This window comes from Rhea americana, unplaced genomic scaffold, assembly GCF_003343005.1.
Source record: "Rhea americana isolate MKP2758 unplaced genomic scaffold, rheAme1 scaffold_18, whole genome shotgun sequence".
Classification (NCBI taxonomy): domain Eukaryota; kingdom Metazoa; phylum Chordata; class Aves; order Rheiformes; family Rheidae; genus Rhea; species Rhea americana.
Window position 1 is genome coordinate 2,776,445 of NW_028185927.1, and position 20,615 is coordinate 2,797,059.

The window sequence follows — 20,615 nt, forward strand, 5'->3', positions numbered from 1 at the left end:
CTATATTATAAGAGGCAACAGTCAGGAGACTGAATGAATCTTGGAAAGCAAGAAACCAAATTCTGGAGTCGACAGCAGTTTGCACTCGAAAGCCGGGGAACCTGCTCCACTCCATCTCCATTATAAACTGCCTCTGTCGCACTGTTGCTCCTGCTCCTTCTTTTGCTTGYTTTAACACAAAATAGAGGCTGCTGCCACGCTGAGGAGACTAGCTAAGTAACCGCGTATCTAATTTTATACCTGTATTATGGGCAGTAATAAGACAACRGGAAGGACAGAAAGAACCGCCCCAAAAAGCAGATCACACTGTTTGCAAAAGTCATGCAGGGAACCAGATTCCTTTCAGTCAGATATAGCGCTGAGATCCAGTCTTGGCACAGAAAAGCTACACCTACTAAGCGTATAGTGTGAACGACAATAGTTAGGTACGTGATTTTTCTCAGCGTATTTAAGGCTTCAGCAGGGTGCTATCYATCTGTGCTGTGCATCTCTTGTGCTTACTTCTTCAAGCACAAGGAGGAAGGTGCCTCGATGGCCCTTCATCCAGCAGCCAGACAACTGCACGCTTACCCAGTTCTAGTTCCTCTTAATAGTTTACTATCCATCAGATGATAATACAYGTGAAGACGTCTTTGCAATCCTCACTACTATAATTCAGGCTTTCATAYGTCAGATGGATAAACAATGGCAAGAGCAAAACATAAGCAGCAGTGATAATACCTGGCCTCAAATCTTGTTCTAGGTCTATAATTGGTTTCTTACCTGAGTAATTAGAAACTTTGTTATTCTCTCTGGCAGTCTGCCTTTTTCACTTGATAAGATCATCTCCAGCATGTCTCCATGGAGTTTTTCCATAACAACAAACACCCTCTCCGGTGTCTCGAACATACATTCCAGATTTACAACCCCAGGGTGATGAAGATTCTGTTAATGATATATATGAGATATATATAGCAGTACAATAAAACAGATTTCCCAACATGATTAGTAGGTTTTGTCATCACACAGCTAGTTTTCGGATCTCTCCCCCTACACAGGACAACAATCCAGTCCTTCAGTGTTTAAAGTGTGTCTCGTCTGTCAGTAACAGGCATGAAATTTCTAGGGACTGTAGCCTTATAAGAGCATGGCTGAACTTAAAATGAGTTTAAGAAACATCCATTTTCCTAATTATGCCTGTTGCTTAAAACTGCAAAGACTTTAATTCCTAACATGACATCAGAATGGTTAAAAGTAAAATATCTACAACTGTTAACATGTTGCATCATAGGTATGGTTTTAATTAAAAAGACAAAARAAATATAATTTATTAACCAAATTTTCAAGGTGCTATCTTCACCCACCAGGTTTTACAACACACTAACTGGTTTAAATAYTGGTGAGTAATACAAAAATCATGTTTCTCTGTCAGTCTGACCGAACACATAYTGCCGAGGCTTCTTTCTACTACAAAGCCTGTTACAGTTGCCGTCCGGTTCCTTTACATGCAGGTCATAAAGAACCTTATGCTCCTGTGCAAAGATTTTTACTTGTTTTTAAGTAAGTTTTTTTGATAACRTGGTAACCAAGTTAGGAAAAACACTATCACAATGTCCTGGAGAACACTACGGCAACAGCTTAACCTATTTTATAATGAGGAAGCCTCAGTCTGGAAGGGAGAAACTAAAATTAAAACATAAATTAAAAAAAAAAAAAAAAAACTGTAACTCTGTGCTTGGCATTTCTGGACACATAGTTGTGTGTGCCAGAAAGAAGACAATATGAGTTTAAGATCTCATGCCAGACCTTTTGTCTACCAGTACTGGAGAACAGACACAGAAGTACTTACACACCAACAGAAAAAATACTGACTAAAAAGGATATTGGCTCACAGTAATAAATAATCGTAATATTTAATACATTCCCAGCAATTTGCTCTTGGCTATTTTTGCAGATACTGAATGGTAAAAACACCAGTATTTTTGCAAWAATAACTTAGAGTGGTTGTTTTCAATATAATTCCTATTTCTTTAAACAATTACATTTCACACAAGTGGTTAGAGGATTTTTAGAAAATTTATCAAATAGATTGCCAAGTAAAATCATATCTGGGTTTACAGTAATGTACAAACGGAGCTAATATAGTAAAAAAGCAAAAGAAAATACCTGTAAAATTGCAACCTCATTACGAAGTTGGCTCTCCTGTTTAGTCGGAAACCTTAGTTTGTCAATTATTTTAATAGCAACATCTCTTCCTGTTTTGCGGTGTTTTCCTGCATTAATAATAATAAAAAAGGCCTCTATCAATTAGCATGATTAATTCTGAAGTGTTCCACTTTTTTACAAATAACCCCAGGCAAGTAATTCCCAGCACAGGTTTGCAACAAGTTAAACCAGTGTAAGTCATTAAAAGTCTTCTGTYATTTCTCTTCTTTCCTCCCTTTGAGAAGTGAACTTTTTTTATGTTCTATTATCAGTTGACAAATCTGTTTAAGTACATAAACCAGCCTATGTAYACGAAAGTCAGCTTTGCAGTTAAACAATATAAATTAAACTGAATTTATTAACTGCAAAATTAACTTTCTTATATATAGGCCTGTTCATGTTCTTAAACTACACTCTCTGCAGCTGGCTGGTCATAGGCTCAGTCCTTGACTAGGTGCAGACTAGCAAATAATCAACTAGGTGACCAACTTCACGTCCCAGGTTTACCAGGGAGCTATGGGGATTCCTCAAGGACACATTTGTACAATTAGTTCTCACTTCATGCTGTTCCAAAACAAAAGCTCTACCTAAACAAGTAATACTCCCTGCCAAACAGCTGAAGAAAAATGAGGGGGGAAAAAAAGAGAAAAAATGGATAAGGGAAAAAAGAAACAATCAGACTGCTGAAAAAACAAATATTCCCCCCCCCACACCCCAAACCTGCCAAAATAGCAGCAAGAAAAATAAATGATCAACTTTGTTCTTCTTCCATAACAGTTCTCAAAGAGAAGGATTTTCTGAAGACAGACTTCAGTCTGTCTTTCTAGAGCTTACAAAAAATCTGAAGCTATTCATACGCTGACCTACTATTGTATAGAAAACTAAAAATTAACAAGAGATTTCGTTTTGTTGTACAGCTATGCTTAAGACAKAAAATTTCTTGAATGATGAAAGTATTTGGACTCTGAAATGCTTTATTGCAAAAATTAGCTGCCAGTTGTTTTGTATGAGCAGTATTCGTTAACCAAATAAACTATTTTTTGTTGACAAAGTCTTACCTCCATAAACAATTCCGAACTGTCCTGATCCCAACACCTCATCTGGAAAGATTTGGTATACAGTGCTAATATCCTGTTTATATAAACATAATGAATATTAAGCCCTGAGATACAGTAACAAGATTTTTTTTTAATTATTTGATTCTTCTAATGGGAATTAGCATGTATTTACTATTGGACATTTCAAAATACCAGAAACATTCATGTGAGTTTTCTTAAAAGGCAAGGCAAATGCAATTGCAGAAAACTGCAGAAAGGAGAAGAATCTTTGACTACTTTTCAGTCATTGCCATCTTACAGGCAATGACTTACAGTCTGCTGTGGGCTACATTATGCTTAATCAAATCTGAARACACAAGTGTATGGAAACAGAGAGGGTCTTGTGAGCCACGTTCTGCCCAGAGGACCCAGGCTGAGCATCTTGGATCTAGCAACTACAGCTGGGGATTCCCTAGTTTTTCAGAAAAGGGAGAAACTAAGAATTAAATGTCTCTCTGAAAGAAATCCTAGATCAGCCTGTCAGTTGGGGAGAAGCAAGTGGTCTCCTAGTTTATTGGAGTTTATAGCTTTGTGAATATCAGCAGATCTGAGCTTTGGCTTATCGTATTTGTCCATCGAGATGTATAATAGTCCATCAGTGGCAGGAAGGGAGGCCAACTCAAAGCTCAAGTCTTTGAATTCAGTTTCATTTTTCCTGATATTTATCTAGCAGCATATACAAAGAAGAGCAAAAGAGTGCCAAAGAGTTAATAATAAAGATTGTTCTGGCTTTTCCTTAGGAAATAAAAGGACACCACCAGGTAATCCTTTTCTGGGAAATACCAGAACTGTATCAATGCTTTACTTAGCTGCAGACAGTCCTGTGTTATTTCCTCTGCCTGTGAGAAAGGAAACCATAATGTGGCTGTTTACCTTGACCACGTGTCCCATGACGAAATTCCTAACGAAAGAGAGTCCCAAGACTTTTTTACGTATGGGTAACAACATATGTAACTCCTTCTTCAGATAGAGTTTCATCTTTCAGGGAAGATGTGCAATGAAGAATGTCTAATCTCAGTGATGGCAGGAAAGGGTATRTTTACCAAGGCTTGTGATTAGCCTTACTATGTTCATCTGACCGAAATTCCATGAACTAATAACTTTTATACAGCCCAGTTTTCCTTCTGATAATCAGCAGTTAATTGATTGCATATCTACAGGGTAAGTGAAAAATGGCTGATGGGAACTCCTCTCTAGCATTTACTTCTCTTTCCAAAACAGATCAATGACTTTGCAAGCTTAATCATACCATGTCTAGCATTCAGAGAACACTCACCACATTTTCTTGAACTTGGCAGTTTGACACTGAAATACTGATGGATACATCCCCTGGGGAAGAAAGTAAAACATACTTCAGGCTGCTGTGCTTTTAGTTCAAACATGTAGTAATAGGAAATGACATTTACATCACATCAATATCTACTGACAACCCTAGAAATTGAACCAATTAGGTCATCTTGTTCATCTACCAGCCAGTATAAAATTGCACCAGCCCAAAAATAAGTGACTTRAACAACAGACTTTTGCAAGCTACAGAAAAGAAGCTTATGCATTTCAATATTTATTTTTTAATAGTGTAATCTCATAATTCCCATTTATAAGCTTATTATTGCTTTATTTCMTTCTATTTTTGAGTTTTAAACCTTACACAAGTAATACGAGGGCAGCTAGGGTGAATTGTACTTATTTAATATTGATTTACAGGGTCACAYACAATGTATTTGATGCTATCTAGCTTTCAGAAAAAGGCCAATGCTTATTCATATTGATACATTTACTTTCAAAAAGTAATGCACATTTCAACTGGGTTAAGAGCCATTATTAAAATACCTAATGGAGAGAAAAAAACCTTGCACTTGTGCTTTAATACTACAAAAATCAGAACAAACTTCTACAATTCAGAGTGTATGTTTTTGAACTGGAAACCTGTTGAGGTTAATAAATAATAGATTCAGCAAAACTGGAGAATATATTTTTTACTCACAGCATCTATACAAAGATGTCATTTGGGGGAAGAAAGAATGGTTCTTCAGAGCATTGCTGTCTAGATCTCCTACCTCTGCCTGAAATCCTGTTCAGTGCTGAATTTTCATTTTTTTCAGTATGGATTTCAGCTCCATCAAAACCAGCCTTCTGCTGTAAAACCTGTTACACGCTGAAGACTCTCAACCACTATCCATCAGTGCACGAAGTACCAAGGGTAACTCCTGCCCGGTATGGCTTATCCCCCCCTCTTTTCCTTAGGAACAGAATGCTTTTGGAAGGGAGTGTTTCAGTTTGGCAGAGGCCTTTTATCAATGCTGATTCGTATGTATACGCTACTCTGTGAGTACACGAGAGAAAGCCTGGACAAGGAAATGTACCTTACGCTTTGAGTGGAAGACAGTCGGTTGCTATAGTTTTCAGTCCCTGCAGGAGACTGGTCTGAAGGTCTCAGAAGAGCTTATTCTTCACACAAAAAAACTCCCCAAAGATGACTACTGATTTAGAGAAACTTTTCAAATTTCYCAGGAGGCAGAGAAGACAGCTGTTATTGCCAGTCAAGTCTTTTAGGCAATCTGCTTAGYTATGCTGAGCTCACACCGGGGGCAGCAGGTTACTGATTTGATTTGAAATGGTGTACAGAATTTGACACTATTTTGTGTAGGAACCCAGTCTAGAAAAAGCAAAGGACAGAGCTGATATATTCTGAGCTGTTGTGCCTGGAGAAACATGTTGTCTGTTTTACTGCTTGGTTTCTGAAGGACTTGCTGTTTCACACTGCATTAATATCAGCCAATTGTCAAGCGGTAAAGCGGGTGCACACTGGAAAAAAGGGTCTAATCCAGCTTGTGCAGACATAGCCAAATGTGCTTTGCACTGACTAAGCTGAGTATAAATCGGTGGTGGTGAACTACGCAAGTGTATCTATTTTCTTACGTGGGATTTTTAAGCCATGCTCTTTGCTCTCTGCTGCTGCAGTTACTTCGTTATCAGTACCCGAGCTGGATTTAAATGAGTTTTGTATTTAGTTTACATAACCTGTCAGCTTTGGTAGGGAATTACCCAAATGCATGTACACCCRAGGGAAAGATGTATTCTGTCCTTGTGATCCTGGGTAACGTCCCTGTCTGTTCTGCTTAGAGCAGCTGTCCTTCACACTTGAGCTCAGCTCAGCTCAGCGTAGGACAATGTTTATGTCAGTCGTACAGCCAACTGTGATGAAAGGGAGCATATCCTCTAYGCTGCAGTGACCAGAAGAGCGAACAGCTGCTTCTGTAGATAGCAAGAAACATAAGGTACTGTCATGAAGGGGAAAAATCTATCAGTTCCTAACTGGAGCTCAGAAAACTTCATGCCTCTGCACAAGAAGGCTATCATGCCRGCAACACAAAGAGGGTGCAGATGTCCTACACACAGAACAGCTATTTGCTCGCTAACAAATCTGCATGTTGTGTATTAATATGGATAGTTTAGTATAAACTAGAAACATGGAGGAGAAACTTGCAGTTTCTAAAACAGTACACAGTCAGGTGACAGGCRGTGGTAGAAGAGCCTTGATTAGCTGTGCAACTCCTCCTTTCCACGCCTGCAGAGCCTTGAGCAGTGTCATCGGCTATATGACTCTATTTATTTGAAATAAGGGAAATGGATCAACTTACTGTGTAGGTTGGGTCCTGATCCAGTTGACGCCCCTTTAGGGATGACAGGCATCAAGGCGTGCTGTATTGCCATCTCCCACATTCTTGCCACGTCTATGCCAATACCGCTAGTGAGAACACTGTTATTCAGTGGAACACTTGAGAGGTTTTCTAGGTTTTCTCCAACATAATAGATTATATTTGCTGTGCTTATTTCAAAACAGTGAGGATTGGCTCCCTGAGACAGCAAAGTGAAAGTTTTTGCAGGTTCTAGAGACAAAATTTCAGACAACGGAATTTCCTGAAATGAAAAGATGATTTACATTTTGTGTAGATTATCAACGTACATATATATATATATATATATATATATATATTTGTGTGTGTGTGTATATAYGAACTTTAATTAAGTTATGATATTAGGCTGTAACGTTTAACCACACGCATCTTGTACAGTCAAAAAGGCTCTTGTAACCTGAAATTCCATGGTAGAGGTCTATTGATGGTGAAATACCAAATGTTTTCTTTCCAAGACCAAGTAAAACTTTAATTATTAAACTTATCAAAGAGAGGCGCAAGGTGTGATGAGAAAAGAGCCAGACCATCCACATATCAACAGAATTTCAACAGAAAATTTAATACCATTTCCTTTTTGCTTTAAGAAATGCAAATAAGTCTATTAATAAGAGCAGAATAAATCTATTCTGAATGAGAAATTAAGATCCCAACTTCCCATTTTATGTAAGTATGAACTTGGTTGTTTTACCATCAGTAAGACTTATGACACATTTTGCTGATATAGTTCACTGATAAGGAGGCCTGAACAGTCAACATGAAAAAAGTATTTTCCCTTATTAACAATTATTGAAGTAACAGCTCAGGAGTTTAACAGTCTCAAGTAAAAGGATATGAGCATTAAAATAACCTTTTGTAACCAAAATCACAACATAATATCCAAAGGACAAAATTAAAATGGTATCTAATTGTTTGGAAAGAACTTGTATTATGAATCATTGAATATCAGATGAGTTTCTTGGAATCTGTCACTGTTTCTGAGTTGTTCCAGTACAAAAACACTCCATTTCCATAACATGTCATTGCTAGCTGACACATTAAGTTCTGATCTGAGGCTTGCTTGTGAAAGGCAAAGCATATGCAGGTTAAGTAATGAAAACAAAACATAGACCAAAGTTATACTACTTGCGTATTTCAAGTAAGTATTTATTAATATAGCAATTCACTCCAGTAATTATATTCTGCTAGTACAAAAAGAAATTAAAAATTATTCCTTACCTTGTAATATTTGCTTCCAGTATCATTTTGAAAAAGTGTAATGCATTTGCTGTCTAGCCTCCAGTAGTGTCGCTTCCTCTGCAATAAACAATAATCAAGAAACTCTCTAGCAGTTTTGAAGTAAATCGATGAAATGTCCAATTCACAGAAGCATCACTTCCAAACCCTTTCACTTAASTTTAAAGGGATGAATTGTGAAGAACAAAGATTCATTTTTTATTGCCAGATTTTTAGGAGAACTTTATACTTGCATTTAAAATTTATAGGGGTTTATGGAACCTGGCTGTGTTCAAGTTGTTCGAGTTTAAAAGGATTTAAATGTCACTTTGAAGTCTGTGTTACATTCAGCACGGTTTGCTAGGGGTGTGCTGCTAAAATAATTCAACTTTCTTTTTGTGTAAGTCGTAACACTCTGGCTCACTTTAGAAGGCCACAAACTGAAGCTTTTATTCTTGCTGTAGCAGCTYGGAACGAAAATAACTTTTTTTTTCTGCATCAAATACATTTTACAAAATTCTCCATTCACCTAACAGTAAGATGCCCAGGAAACTGCAGCTGGAAGGCAAACCTACTTTCCAGAACCCCTGAGGTGTTAGCATTATTTTTTACTTCCTTCCGAACGTCTTCACATTTGGCTGTTTATGATAATACAACTGACATCTTCCGATATTTTTGTGTGTTTTAGCTCTTTTTTTGTAAGGAAGAGTGAATATTTCTTACAGACACTGCTAGTCCTCACACGTGGCAAGAGTTAGAACTTCAGGATTCACAGATACTGTGAAAAATGCCTCATGGGAGTGACTTTATCAAAGTATTATTAGGATTTTAAAGTATTATTAGAATTATTAGGATCCTGTACTATTATGTAGCAGGAAGACAGGTCTTCCTTATGGTTCCTTACCAGCGTGTCCTTGCTTGTATAGTGAACCATCCAACCCTCCTTCATTACTGTGCTGCTTCTCCTTTTCGTGTGCTTCACAGACTGTACCACTCTCATTAATGGAATATTGTTGCTGGTTGAAGGGCTTAAGAAATAAATCAATAAAGGTTTTTAAAGTAAGATGATGTTGGACAAAAAGAAAAAAAAGTCTTTTAAATCAGAATATATACATCCAGTATCCACATTTACATTTGTAGTCACTAACAGACTACACTAGACTAGTGTACTAATAGTGGACTAGACACTATTTTGTTTGTCATTCTAAGTATCTTGAAGATATAAATTAAAAAAAAGAGTAATCCTACACCAGGAGGAAGTCAGGGACCTTATGAAGGCTTTACACACACAGACACACGCACACAAATGAGCTAATGAAATGAGCAAATGCCTAGAGCCTCAGGTAGGATGTGGCAGACACAGCTCAAGTCTGTGCTATGCACGATTCAGACTAGTGCTGAATCTTGAATCTCTTGTAACYGAAGTAGACATCGTCCACCACGTTATTGTCCATTCTGTGATCTTTTTTGAAGTTCAAACACGCAATTGCGTTAGTTATGGTGGTTTGCAGAGTAGCAAACGCTGTCTGTATGTGTGTGTATTTGCAGGGCACGGTGGAGAACCCGCTGGGACCTCTCAATGGTTATCCTCAAAGTAAAGGACCTAAAATAAAGTCCTGTTGTCTTGTACTCTGGAGTCCATGCACTGAAAATTTCCACTACTCGTCTGACACACAGAAATTTTGAAAGACATGGGAACAGTCAAGTTCTGGACTATCTAGCTGGAGAAGTTTAGGAAGTAACCAAGCCCACCTCTCCACCTCCCTTGCTGCTGGAGTTAACACGTTCTGCGTAACGGAATATGGACTCATAATCTGCTTCCATCCTAAACCTAAGCGTGTGGTTATTTCTGGCAGAACTTTAAACRGAGATGCTGCATTCGACATGAAAGCAGAGCACGGAGAGCTCATGAATTCTGCTCTGCTGGCAAAGCTGCTGGTACAACAACCCCAGCAGGAAGGGCAGAAAGCACCAGCAGGAGAACCATAGTGTCTTAAATCTCCACAGCTGTTCTGACTGCAAATGTCTGCAGATGGCCCTCCTTCGCTGTAATGCATCCTGGAAATAAGGAACTTTTTAAGAACTGGCATTTTCAAATCAAAATGCAAAAAGTGTCCTGTCTTAAAAATCTCATAAAAAAATGTAACATACAGTCTCTTTTGCCTAAAAATTATTCAAAGGAGCAGTTGCTATCTAGGCATTACAAGCTTTTAACTAAATAGTTATTTTAGAGACTCCTATCTCTACTGACAAGAGATTTACCTTTTCACTTATCTTTTATAGACCATTTAAAATTGGTTTACAGATATGAAGACTACTCTTAAAAATGACTGTGGCAGGTAATACTGCAAATATTTGTATTTCAGAGGACCTGCAATGCTGTGCCTTCATTATAACCGGAACAGTCCAGGTGTTATTTGACACTGATTTTGTGATACAAGTGGTAGCTTATATACTGGTTATATAATGTGTTTATGTATACGTATAGTGTCTATGCAGGTGGATAGGACAGTAGGAAAAAAAAACACCTGGTTCACCACTGCTGGTAGTAAAACTGAATATTGTTGAAATGGATGGCTTTCTATTAATGTAACATATGTGTTAATAATAGAGAATTAAGGGGAATGTGTTACTGAAACAGACTCCTAGGATGGAAAATAAAATTTATTTTATTTTCTGTGGATCAGACTGGGATTTGTGAATGCAAAACCATTCTATAATTCTTCTTCAAGCTACAAATCCCTGGCAGCAAGGAAATTAGAGCTGAAAGGACCATTTTAGGTTCCCTAACAATGAATAATCCCCATTTTACTTTTGTTACTATTCTGTACAGTTCCAGCATGTGAAAAATGTTTTCTTACCTCTGTTAGAAAGGTCACACATATTCCATTCCTATTTTACTTCCTAATCATTCACTTCAAGTTGCTAATTTGTTCTGTAATTTGCTTGAAACTACTACTTCTGGTTTTCAAACTTTCCTTCTTGCTAAGGTATCTAAAAAACGCAAACATTATGCCCAGATCTGATCATACCATAAGAACTTATACAGGTTTTTTTCATTAAACAAGCTGTCCAAACTTGTAGCCCAATAGCACTTTGGCCATTTTCTTCTTTGACAATACACTGTGAATTCGCATCTCATTTTGCTCTGCACTATCRCTCCTGAGTAGGCTCAGTCCCAAAACAGCTGTCCTATCTCGTGAAATTTTGAGATTTCAAAAAATATTCCTGTTTCACATTACAGATGTTCCAATACTGTTAGAATATATTTTTAAAGACATTACGACACCAGAATAACYAGCAGCTTCTTGGTGAGGCGCTCTCTGAAAGCTCAGATTCAAAGCCCTGCCACTCAGCTGTACCCTGTCTGTGCACAGTAACTGGCAGACAAGCAGCTATTTCAAAGATCTCTTTTTGAAAAGAAAATGAATACAGTTATCACAAAGATATCAGAAGAAGTGGACTACTGGTCATCCTGAGATACGGTTTCGATTTTTTTTTTCTTTTTGGCTTGCTCGCTCGCTGTTTACTTTTTAACCAGGATTTCACTGAGGATGGATTAGATTCCATCTAATGTTTTACTGGAACTTGAACATTTTCACAGTTCATTTTTTAATGAAAATGGATTAAAAAATGCTACTATTTTCCTTCAAACAGAAGAATATATATTTATGTAAAAAGCAGACATTGCACTTCTGATCGGAGGAAAAATGCTTGGGAAAAATTAAAAAAAAAAATTCTCTATTTCTCACTTACAAAAAGAAATTTCACAACATAATTTTCATTAACAAAACAGATCTGTGACAATTGCTTGCACATCAGTTTTCAGTTGCTATTTCAAATTGACAGTAATATTTAAGTTTCTCTTAAAATCCTAATACATATATTCAGAAAAGGAGTTGCATTACTCTTTCAGACTCACCACACATCACTCATCTCTGCACTGTGAGGGAGTGAGAACAGCGCCCAAGTAGATGTCTACTCAAGTCCTAGTCCTGATCCTAAAAAAACCCCACTAAAGACAACAGAAATTATGCTTCCCAGCTCACCTGATCATCCTGTTAGACTCATCGTGGTCCGGATCGGGATCCTGCATTTCCCCGTTGTCGCTGTGGCATCCCGTCATTGATATCTCAGAATCATGAGCCATAGACTCCTCCATGTCATCTATAAAACCACTGTTTCTTTCACTGTCATTGTCATCGCTCCCTTCTTCCATGACCACATCAGACTCAGCCCCAGGACTAAGGAGATCTGGAATATTATTTCTGAAGTTAGTAGCTGAAAACATACAATACTCTAATCACAAAGTCCTAACACATTTCGGGCTCAAGGAAAATTCAGATTCTCTCTTGAATTCTATTGCCTGCGTCTGTCTCTTCTCGGTGTACACGGGTAATGTATGGTCTTAAACTGGCCTTTGGGAGAATCATTACAGAAGGCTGGAAACTCACCAAACCGAAACATTTTCAGAAACGCAATTTTCTATTAAAAACTGCCAAAGTCAAGGCAGAATTTCTTATCCATGGACTTCTATTCAAACACTCTATACTCATGAGCTTTATTTCTGAGATCTTCTGGCAGATTTTCTATACAGCTTGAATGTTGTGTGCAGGCTTGATGGCTGTTGGCAGGCTCCAGCTGCAAACTGATGCTAGAACAGCAGTAATTTCAAAACTAGGAATTTTGTATTATGATGATGACATGACCGTGAGCTATTGAAATAACTCCCAAGACAATTACTCATAATGTGAACTATATTTGGGGGAAAAGAGGCTATTTCCTTTGTACTAGTGTTCTCTGTAAGGCTGCACAATATGGCACAGTAATCCCTGCTATTGAGATAACATTCCCTACCTTTATAAAGGAAATAATAGATAAACATCAAAAACTCCAATGTAATACAGCAAAGAAAAAACATGAAGATTGGACTTAGTCTGGCTACAGAATTACAAGAAATAATAATTGGACATGAACAGAAAGAAGACATCAAGTTTACCACCCTGTTCTCTAAGATTAAGCTGTCCTTCCTCTYACAAGTCAAGAGAATGAGGAAAATACTGCACTAATTTTGCTTTTGGTAAAATAAGAACAATTTCTAGACATAAACTATTTGACCCTGGCAGAGTATTAAGAGTATCTTCCAACAATAAATTTAATAATATATTGTTTACATTTAAATAAACTATCCAAGATTGGAGATACATAAGCAAGATCGAAGTAAGAAATAACTTTTACTKTTTTTCTGTTTGCGAATGGATTTATCTGGAAAAGAGAAAGAAAGASAGCATTTCAAACAAATTAAGCTAAGGACTTGCATTATGAAAAGAAACAAGAAGATTTTTGTTGAAACTCAACCTGCCGTTATACAGCCCGTGGTCCAACATGTCAAAATCATGGAAAGACAGCACTGGCTGTCCTAGGACACCCGCACTGCTTCGGGAGCTGTGCGGGGAGCCATGCGCAGCAATCTGAAGCAAGGTAAAATCACACGATGTAAGTTATTGATGTATGACAGAGACACGTTATACTTCCTCTCTAGCAGAAGCAGTCATGAATGTCATTTACTTCACAGGGCTCTCTCCTTGCTATTCCTACAACACATTTTTTAATCGCTATTTATAATAAACCCACAACCACTTAAAAATAACCTCCCACATTTAGTGTTTAATGCGTTTATTAATGAGATCGTACTTGGAATTTCACTGCTTCAGTTCTGCCTGCACTTACTATTTTGGGGAAGATGTATCACAGAGCAGATGGACAGGGTGGCAGATATTGTATTTTATTTATTAACATAGAAAATACTGTGAACTAAATTTCTGTAAAAATAAAAATGAGGTACYAGAATGCAACTGCCTATGATAATTCTAAGGGCTCTTTATCACTCATCTAGGACAYGCAATAAGGAATTTTACTATGCATATAACTTGGTGGTAGAAATCTCACTAGTTATTGGGGAAAAGCCAAATTCTATAAATTGTAAGGAGAGCTCGAAGGGCCTAGGCACCGATTCTAGAGAGTTGCACCAGAGGAAACTTAACACATTCTAAAATCCTGCCTGGAATCGGTGTTCTCACCACAAGTGGCTTTGCACAAGCTTTCCTCACTCAGCTCTTCCCACAGAGAAACCATTACTCCTCATCAGCCCAGCATCAGACTCATGTGTAGGAGGCAAGTCAGCAGAAACGGCATGTTACTTTTGGGGGAAAGGAGGGGAGGAAAGGAGGCAGGGTGTTGGAAGSATGAACTGCAGCTGTCTCAGATGGAAAGAAGGAACTTTAAGGAGTAATTCAGAAAGAAATGTAGATTTTGTTCATCTAGTCTAGTTGCCCAGAAATAAGGATTGTCTTCCTTTCTTCTCTTAATGATTTTCTCCTTTTGATCAATATTGTTTTGCATTGCTCTCTCAAACTGAACCTAAAAAGCGTGTAGTAAGAATTTTGTAATTTGGACTCCATGACTTTCTCTGACTCTGCAAATCTCTACACTCACAATTACTGCAGCATCAACAAATAGAGGCTGGGATGGAAAACGTAGCTCTGCAGAAGAAAAGAAGAAAGAAAGGAAGAAAGGAAGAAAGGAAGAAAGGATTATTCCTTTTCAGACCTACTCAAGATTCTTACCAGGAAAACTCTGCACGGTTATTAATGAAACTAACACATCCTAGCATATTTCTAGGTCTTGGATTTGAGAATCAAGCCACATTCTTCCTTGTATAAGCATCAGTACTTGTAATCCTGAAGAAATAATTATGTTATAGAACAGTTAATGGAAAAGTGAGGTATAAGTGGTGTAAAGATTAAAATATATATATATACACACACTAGTGACTCCAAGAGTCCAAGACTCCACAAGGTTTGAGGTATATCACAGAGGATATGTTTTTCAGTAGGAGTGCAACATCAACCTTCCAGAGAATCAGGCATCTTATCACGCTTCAGGTTGGATACTCAACATCTGAAATGCTTTTGCCTATGTTAAGTGCCATTAAACAGATTTTTTTTTTACTTACATATTCATACTACTACAGAAAATATTAGTTAACTTTCATAATTTTGGAAATTCTTATCTCTGTTCAAAAACTAGATCATGGATTTTAAGATTGAAAAACGGTATCTAATAAAGCTGTGATCAATACTTCATTAACCTCAGAAGCAGTTCAGGTGACAACTTAATATCGTGATATGCATTAGATACTGAACACATTATGACATTTCTCATTCCCTTATCACATAGGAAAGTGACATTTTCAAGGCAATCAACAACTCGTCTACAACCACTCTTTTTTTCTCCTGTACCGTCTGTCAAGCCTACCCATACATTCCTATACTTGACATAAAATCGACACACATGCCTGGGAAAATGGGCAGATATTCAAGTTTTCATTGCTGGCAACTGATACAATTACTTTCATGCCAAAAGGAAGAGGTGGAATTCTTTCCTGGAGGGCTTTTCCAGTTCTTCCAGGTATACATTTCTTTTCAGGAAGGCTATYCTAAAACAAACACTATTTCCCTTCCCAAATTAAAACAACTATTTTGGAGTTGCAAATGCCAGGTGAATGCCAACATCTAATGCCTGTGGCTTCTGGGGTTATTTTGGCATACTACAAGCTRCCGCCCACCTTCACCCAAACATTTCTCCTGCTGCAATCACCCACCTGCTCCACCTCTGCAGCACAGCTGAGCCTGCCTTTCGGAGCTATCTATTCCGGAGGGACGTGTGCTGACACGAGGAGGTACGAACCATTAACGAAGTTCCTCCCACACTTCATCTTCAACGTACAATAGAAATACCACAGAGGAAAAGCCACTCCCAAACAAGGGAAAAACATATCTTTGCAACGTCATGCTATTAAATTCCTCTTTTATGGAACTGGTGGTTTAAACAGTGATAGAGAGGCTTGTTAAAGCAACTCACCTCCATTAATGGCAACTTCCCCCAGGCAGTTATTGGGCACTTTAGGAGCACAGCGTTTGTGGCAGTTGAACCTACAGTCTGGGAAGAAAAAGAAATGCAGCAAAATTATTTCTCCTTTTTCTGCCACACAATTATATTTTTGCTGCTATCCAGCCTACGAATGTCCAGCCTCGTCTTTGCAGCTAGAGAACCAGACCAGGCTGCAGTGCATCCGCTGCAGCTGAAAAACCTGACTGCATCTCAAATGTCGGCGACTGAAAACTGAGGCAGCAGGATCCTAGACGACAATCACAACTGAGAAGACATCTCTTCCTTACATCACTACAGGCTCTTAATTTGGCGGTTTTAGCTTGCTTTTAGCTCAGGGCTCCTTCAGTACTTTCTTTCTTTCTTTTCCAGGTATTTTCACTTCAGTCTGCCTTCTTTTCTTTGCACATCAATAAATAGCACTTTTCTAGAKGTCATTTAAACTGTTTTCTTTTGGCTTAGGGAACGTATTCTGCTCAAGCCAAGAGCAGTAACATATTAACACAGCTGGGAAAGCAAAGAGTCAGGAAGGATAAAATATACTAGGGATGTAACTTGTAATTATTTAACTTTAGATTGATTCAAAAGCCAGAGATACAGCCGTGCCAAATTCCAGGTAAATATTATTTTTAAATCTGGTTAATATTTGCTTATGTCACTGAAATTCAAAGTGAACTGAAACAGATGATGCTTTTATACAGATCTTGCTTTAGTGAAATCACATCAGAATCACACTCTTAAGTTAAAGTAATGCAACTTCAAATTTTTGCAGGGCATTAGTTTAAGGCATCCGTGCTGATAAATATATACTGGTTAGCACCGTATATACACTGATGAATTTTATGAAAGTTATTCTTTATTTCAAGAAAAAGTGTTTTTAAGGACCTGTTGGCCAAACATCTGCTAACATCGTAGCATAGACAACACTTTGTATTTATAGGCATTCCAGCTGGCGAGGGTGAACCAGTAGTCCTGGCTACCATCTGAACAGCTTCAGCTATTCAGCTTCAGCTCCCAGTAAGGACATTTAAAATCACAGTAGGCAGAATGTATTGAGAGACACGTTTTTATGTTCTTATATAAGCTCTTTCTTAATTTCCGTTACGTCCCACCTTCAAAACCCTGAGTTGCTGAGACTCACGCTCTTGCTTCAGTTCGAGCATACGGCTTCGCAGACTGAAAACAACGAAGATTAAGAATACGGTGCTGCGTGTTAGCTATTCTGCCATAACTGCCTGTGTGCATGCTCTTCCCTACTGCCAAATGTAAAATAATCTACCCCCAAATAACAAAGATGTGTGCTGCCTCAAAGGTACCCCAGGGTAAGAAGAGTCATGCAGCCAACTCCTGTAGAACCAAAATTATTGTAATTTTAATCCCATCTTAATCCAGTATAATTTTTTTTCTGTAAGTCTACACCAAGGTATTTAGTGAAGAAATCTTGAGCAACATTACACAGTAACTACTTAGATGCTAATCTGCTGATTTTAAATATATTGAGCTTTTATGTTCTTAAAAGTGAGTTTACTATTTGATTCCTGTAAATTGCTAACATGAGTAAGAAAAGCCAATCAAGGTAYCAGCAAAGAAATAAGCTTAGCATATTTTAATCTTAAAATATACTCATTGTTTTATGTAAATCATGCAGTATGGATAACGAAGATAAAGCCTGTGAAAAATAATTTCACTATTAAAATTCTAATTTATTTCAGGTTGTAAAGTGTCATTCAGCACACCATTGATCACACTCACCTTTGCACTGCAAGCCCTGTCTAAAAAGCCCTTTGAGAAGCTTCTTACAGTACTGGCAAACTGTTGGGCGTGTGTAAGAGTGGATGACAAAAGTGTGAGGCACTTTAACCTTGGAAAGTAAGATCTTGTCGAGCTGAATAGGTCGCCCAATGTAGGACTGTGAGTTTGATCTCTTCTCTCGCCCAGTGAATGATTCCGATGGTGTCTTTTGCTGTAAAAGGCATTAAAAAAATCTGAGATAATCACGGCTTATTCATAGTTGCTTCAGGAATAGTAGATCATCTGTCATAAAAACTATTGCTTCTAAACACTAATAGAACATGCAMCATACCCCTCTCCGAGCCTGCTTTTGAAAAACTGGAATGGTATCAAATGATATCTCTGCCAACGCTCGTATCATACATTTCGTGTTATATAGGTCTAAGTTTTTCATTTAAAAATAAATTTTKTGACAAAATGAAAATATTAACTAAAAATTTATCTAAGAAGTATTTTGATTTCCATTAATGTAAACCCTCTTATATTTTCTGTTTAACCCAAAAGCAATTTTGAAAGACAATATTTTGTGCAAACATTAAAAAGAAAATGATTATCTTGATCTACATACGTGCAAGTTTTTGACAGAGACTAGATCAGTATTTTCAATCACCTTTATTTATAATTTTTACTATCACTAACCTTATTGTATTTAGATTATACATGATAGACCAGAATAGGTATTTTAATATGTTTGTACAAACATGTATGGAGTGAGAAACACACACTCTAAGGTACAGCGTCAAAAGAATTCCTGAAAGGAGTTATGCTATTTGTTAGCTAAATTCATTCCAATGTGAATATGATAATTACAGCAGAAAAYGACTGACCCAGAAAACTGCCTCCCGCTAAGACCTGCCCTTGAGAGACAAGCAAACTACACTCACAGTGARGACGGGAAGAAGAAAATAAGTGATAAGATGCAGCTTGATCATTTAAAACTCAGCATGTTGCCTATCATTTGGACGAGACCTGGTAACTAAAAGCTAGAAAACGAGTTATTCGTTCTCTAGTGAAGCTGAAGCTTCAGACTGGACTAACTTGATAAGCTGTTTTGTTTCATACTACTGATGCTGCAGCAAGTTCTCCCCATCTGAGATGACTGATTATTATCATTCCTTGGTCACCAAAACATAGCAACACATTTCTACATGCTTCTGTCTGAGACTCTTGGAGTAAACGGGCCTTTGAAAGTAAGTCACTTTGATGGTAGAACTAAGCAGTTCCAGGCTTTGCCTTCGCAGGGTATTTGCCAACCAAAAAAAAGTTTCTCCCTTCTGAAAACCAGAGTTTTCTCACTGTGAACAGCAAAAGCTTTCTTTTAATTAAGCTGCAGAACTATCTATCTTTCCAGAGCAGCATATGTGATAGATTTGCTGAACATTAGAGCTATCATGCTAATTCACAACAATCCCAACATCACATGCTTATTTATTTTATACATGCACTCCTGTCAAACCAAGAATACACAAAATCCAGTTTATGTTTATATGTAATTATCCCCATAAATGAACTAGATTGAAACAAGTGCGGCAAAAGCAAGCATCTATCTTTATTATTGCAAAAGGTACTAGAAAAGGCACAGGTGAATACTTTGATATTAAGTATTTACTTCTCAAATTTTAGCTCTTCGTGCTCTGCAAAGCAGTTACACATATGAAAAAATGCTCTCAGTTTAGGATTATATTTATTTGATATCTTTCAAGGAGTAACACTGCCTGCTTAATATTTCCAAGGCRGATTGTATTAAGTCTCATGAAGCCAACATGAACAGGGCTTTGGATGGGAGAGTAGAAGYGCACTGAGAAGGGCAGAATGGGTGACATGGGCAGCACAAAATCACCTTGGGCAAACTACCTGTAAATAACACAACTGGCACAACCCAGTGCTTCTGGAAGAGAAAAAGGTCAGAGAAGGAGCCATAAAAACTGGCCCAGTCCTCTCAGGGTTCTCGTGTATGGAGGACAGGGACAATTTTGATCCAGACTGATACTACCTGAATATTAATGCAATGCCTTGCACTAGTCATTCATCCCTCAGCCCTGCACTAGTCACATATTTAGCTCTGAATCTACAGGACAAAAACAGTTATATGTGACATATTACATTTTGATATAAGTATTTTCTTTCTGAAGACAGCAATTCTTAAAGGTCTGCCTTAACTCTAACCTGTCATCACTAAGGCATTAGTCTCAATACATTTCTATCTTCATTTTGAGGACTTTTCTCATGTAGTGACACCACTCTTTTCAAACGTACTTTAATTGAAAAGGATAGATGGAACAGAGTAAGCATTTCTAAGGGGAAACAGTTATATTCAGTTTGTTTTCATTATGTCACTGCAAGTAGAGCTCTCCCTTGATAAGCTTACTCTTGTTTAAAGTATGAATGATCCAACCATCTCCTAACATCATGATGTCTCTTAGGGCCCTGCCTAATATCACCTAAAGTAAATCTGATTTGTATTGTCATTCTTTGCCCTTGTTTTCCAAATTATTGCCAAATTCATACTTATTTGGGAAACTAAACAATGCTAAAAGCTTTATAAAAGTCCAAATAACTTGCATCTAGTTACCTCATGTTCAAATGATTTTAACAAGCCAGTTTGGCAGTTCTTCTCATTGAATGCCTTGCAGGTTTATAAACTTCAGTAGCGTCGCTCAAATGTACTGAGACTCATCCTAGG

The 20,615-nt window shown here is 37.6% G+C and overlaps 1 protein-coding gene across 3 annotated transcripts in view; it reads right to left on the minus strand.

Moving 5' to 3' along the window:
* PRKD1 (protein kinase D1) overlaps window positions 1-20,615 on the minus strand; it is a 145,074-nt gene that overhangs the window by 16,482 nt on the left and 107,977 nt on the right. For all 3 annotated transcript variants that reach the window (XM_085301649.1, XM_085301648.1, XM_085301650.1), the window contains 10 exons: window positions 17,894-18,104; window positions 16,115-16,192; window positions 12,241-12,445; window positions 9,096-9,219; window positions 8,195-8,272; window positions 6,923-7,202; window positions 4,558-4,610; window positions 3,243-3,315; window positions 2,146-2,252; window positions 763-924 (listed from right to left, as the gene is read on the minus strand). In XM_085301649.1, the coding sequence (XP_085157775.1) occupies window positions 763-924; window positions 2,146-2,252; window positions 3,243-3,315; window positions 4,558-4,610; window positions 6,923-7,202; window positions 8,195-8,272; window positions 9,096-9,219; window positions 12,241-12,445; window positions 16,115-16,192; window positions 17,894-18,104 (1,371 nt within the window). The remainder of the gene's footprint in view (window positions 1-762; window positions 925-2,145; window positions 2,253-3,242; window positions 3,316-4,557; window positions 4,611-6,922; window positions 7,203-8,194; window positions 8,273-9,095; window positions 9,220-12,240; window positions 12,446-16,114; window positions 16,193-17,893; window positions 18,105-20,615) is intronic.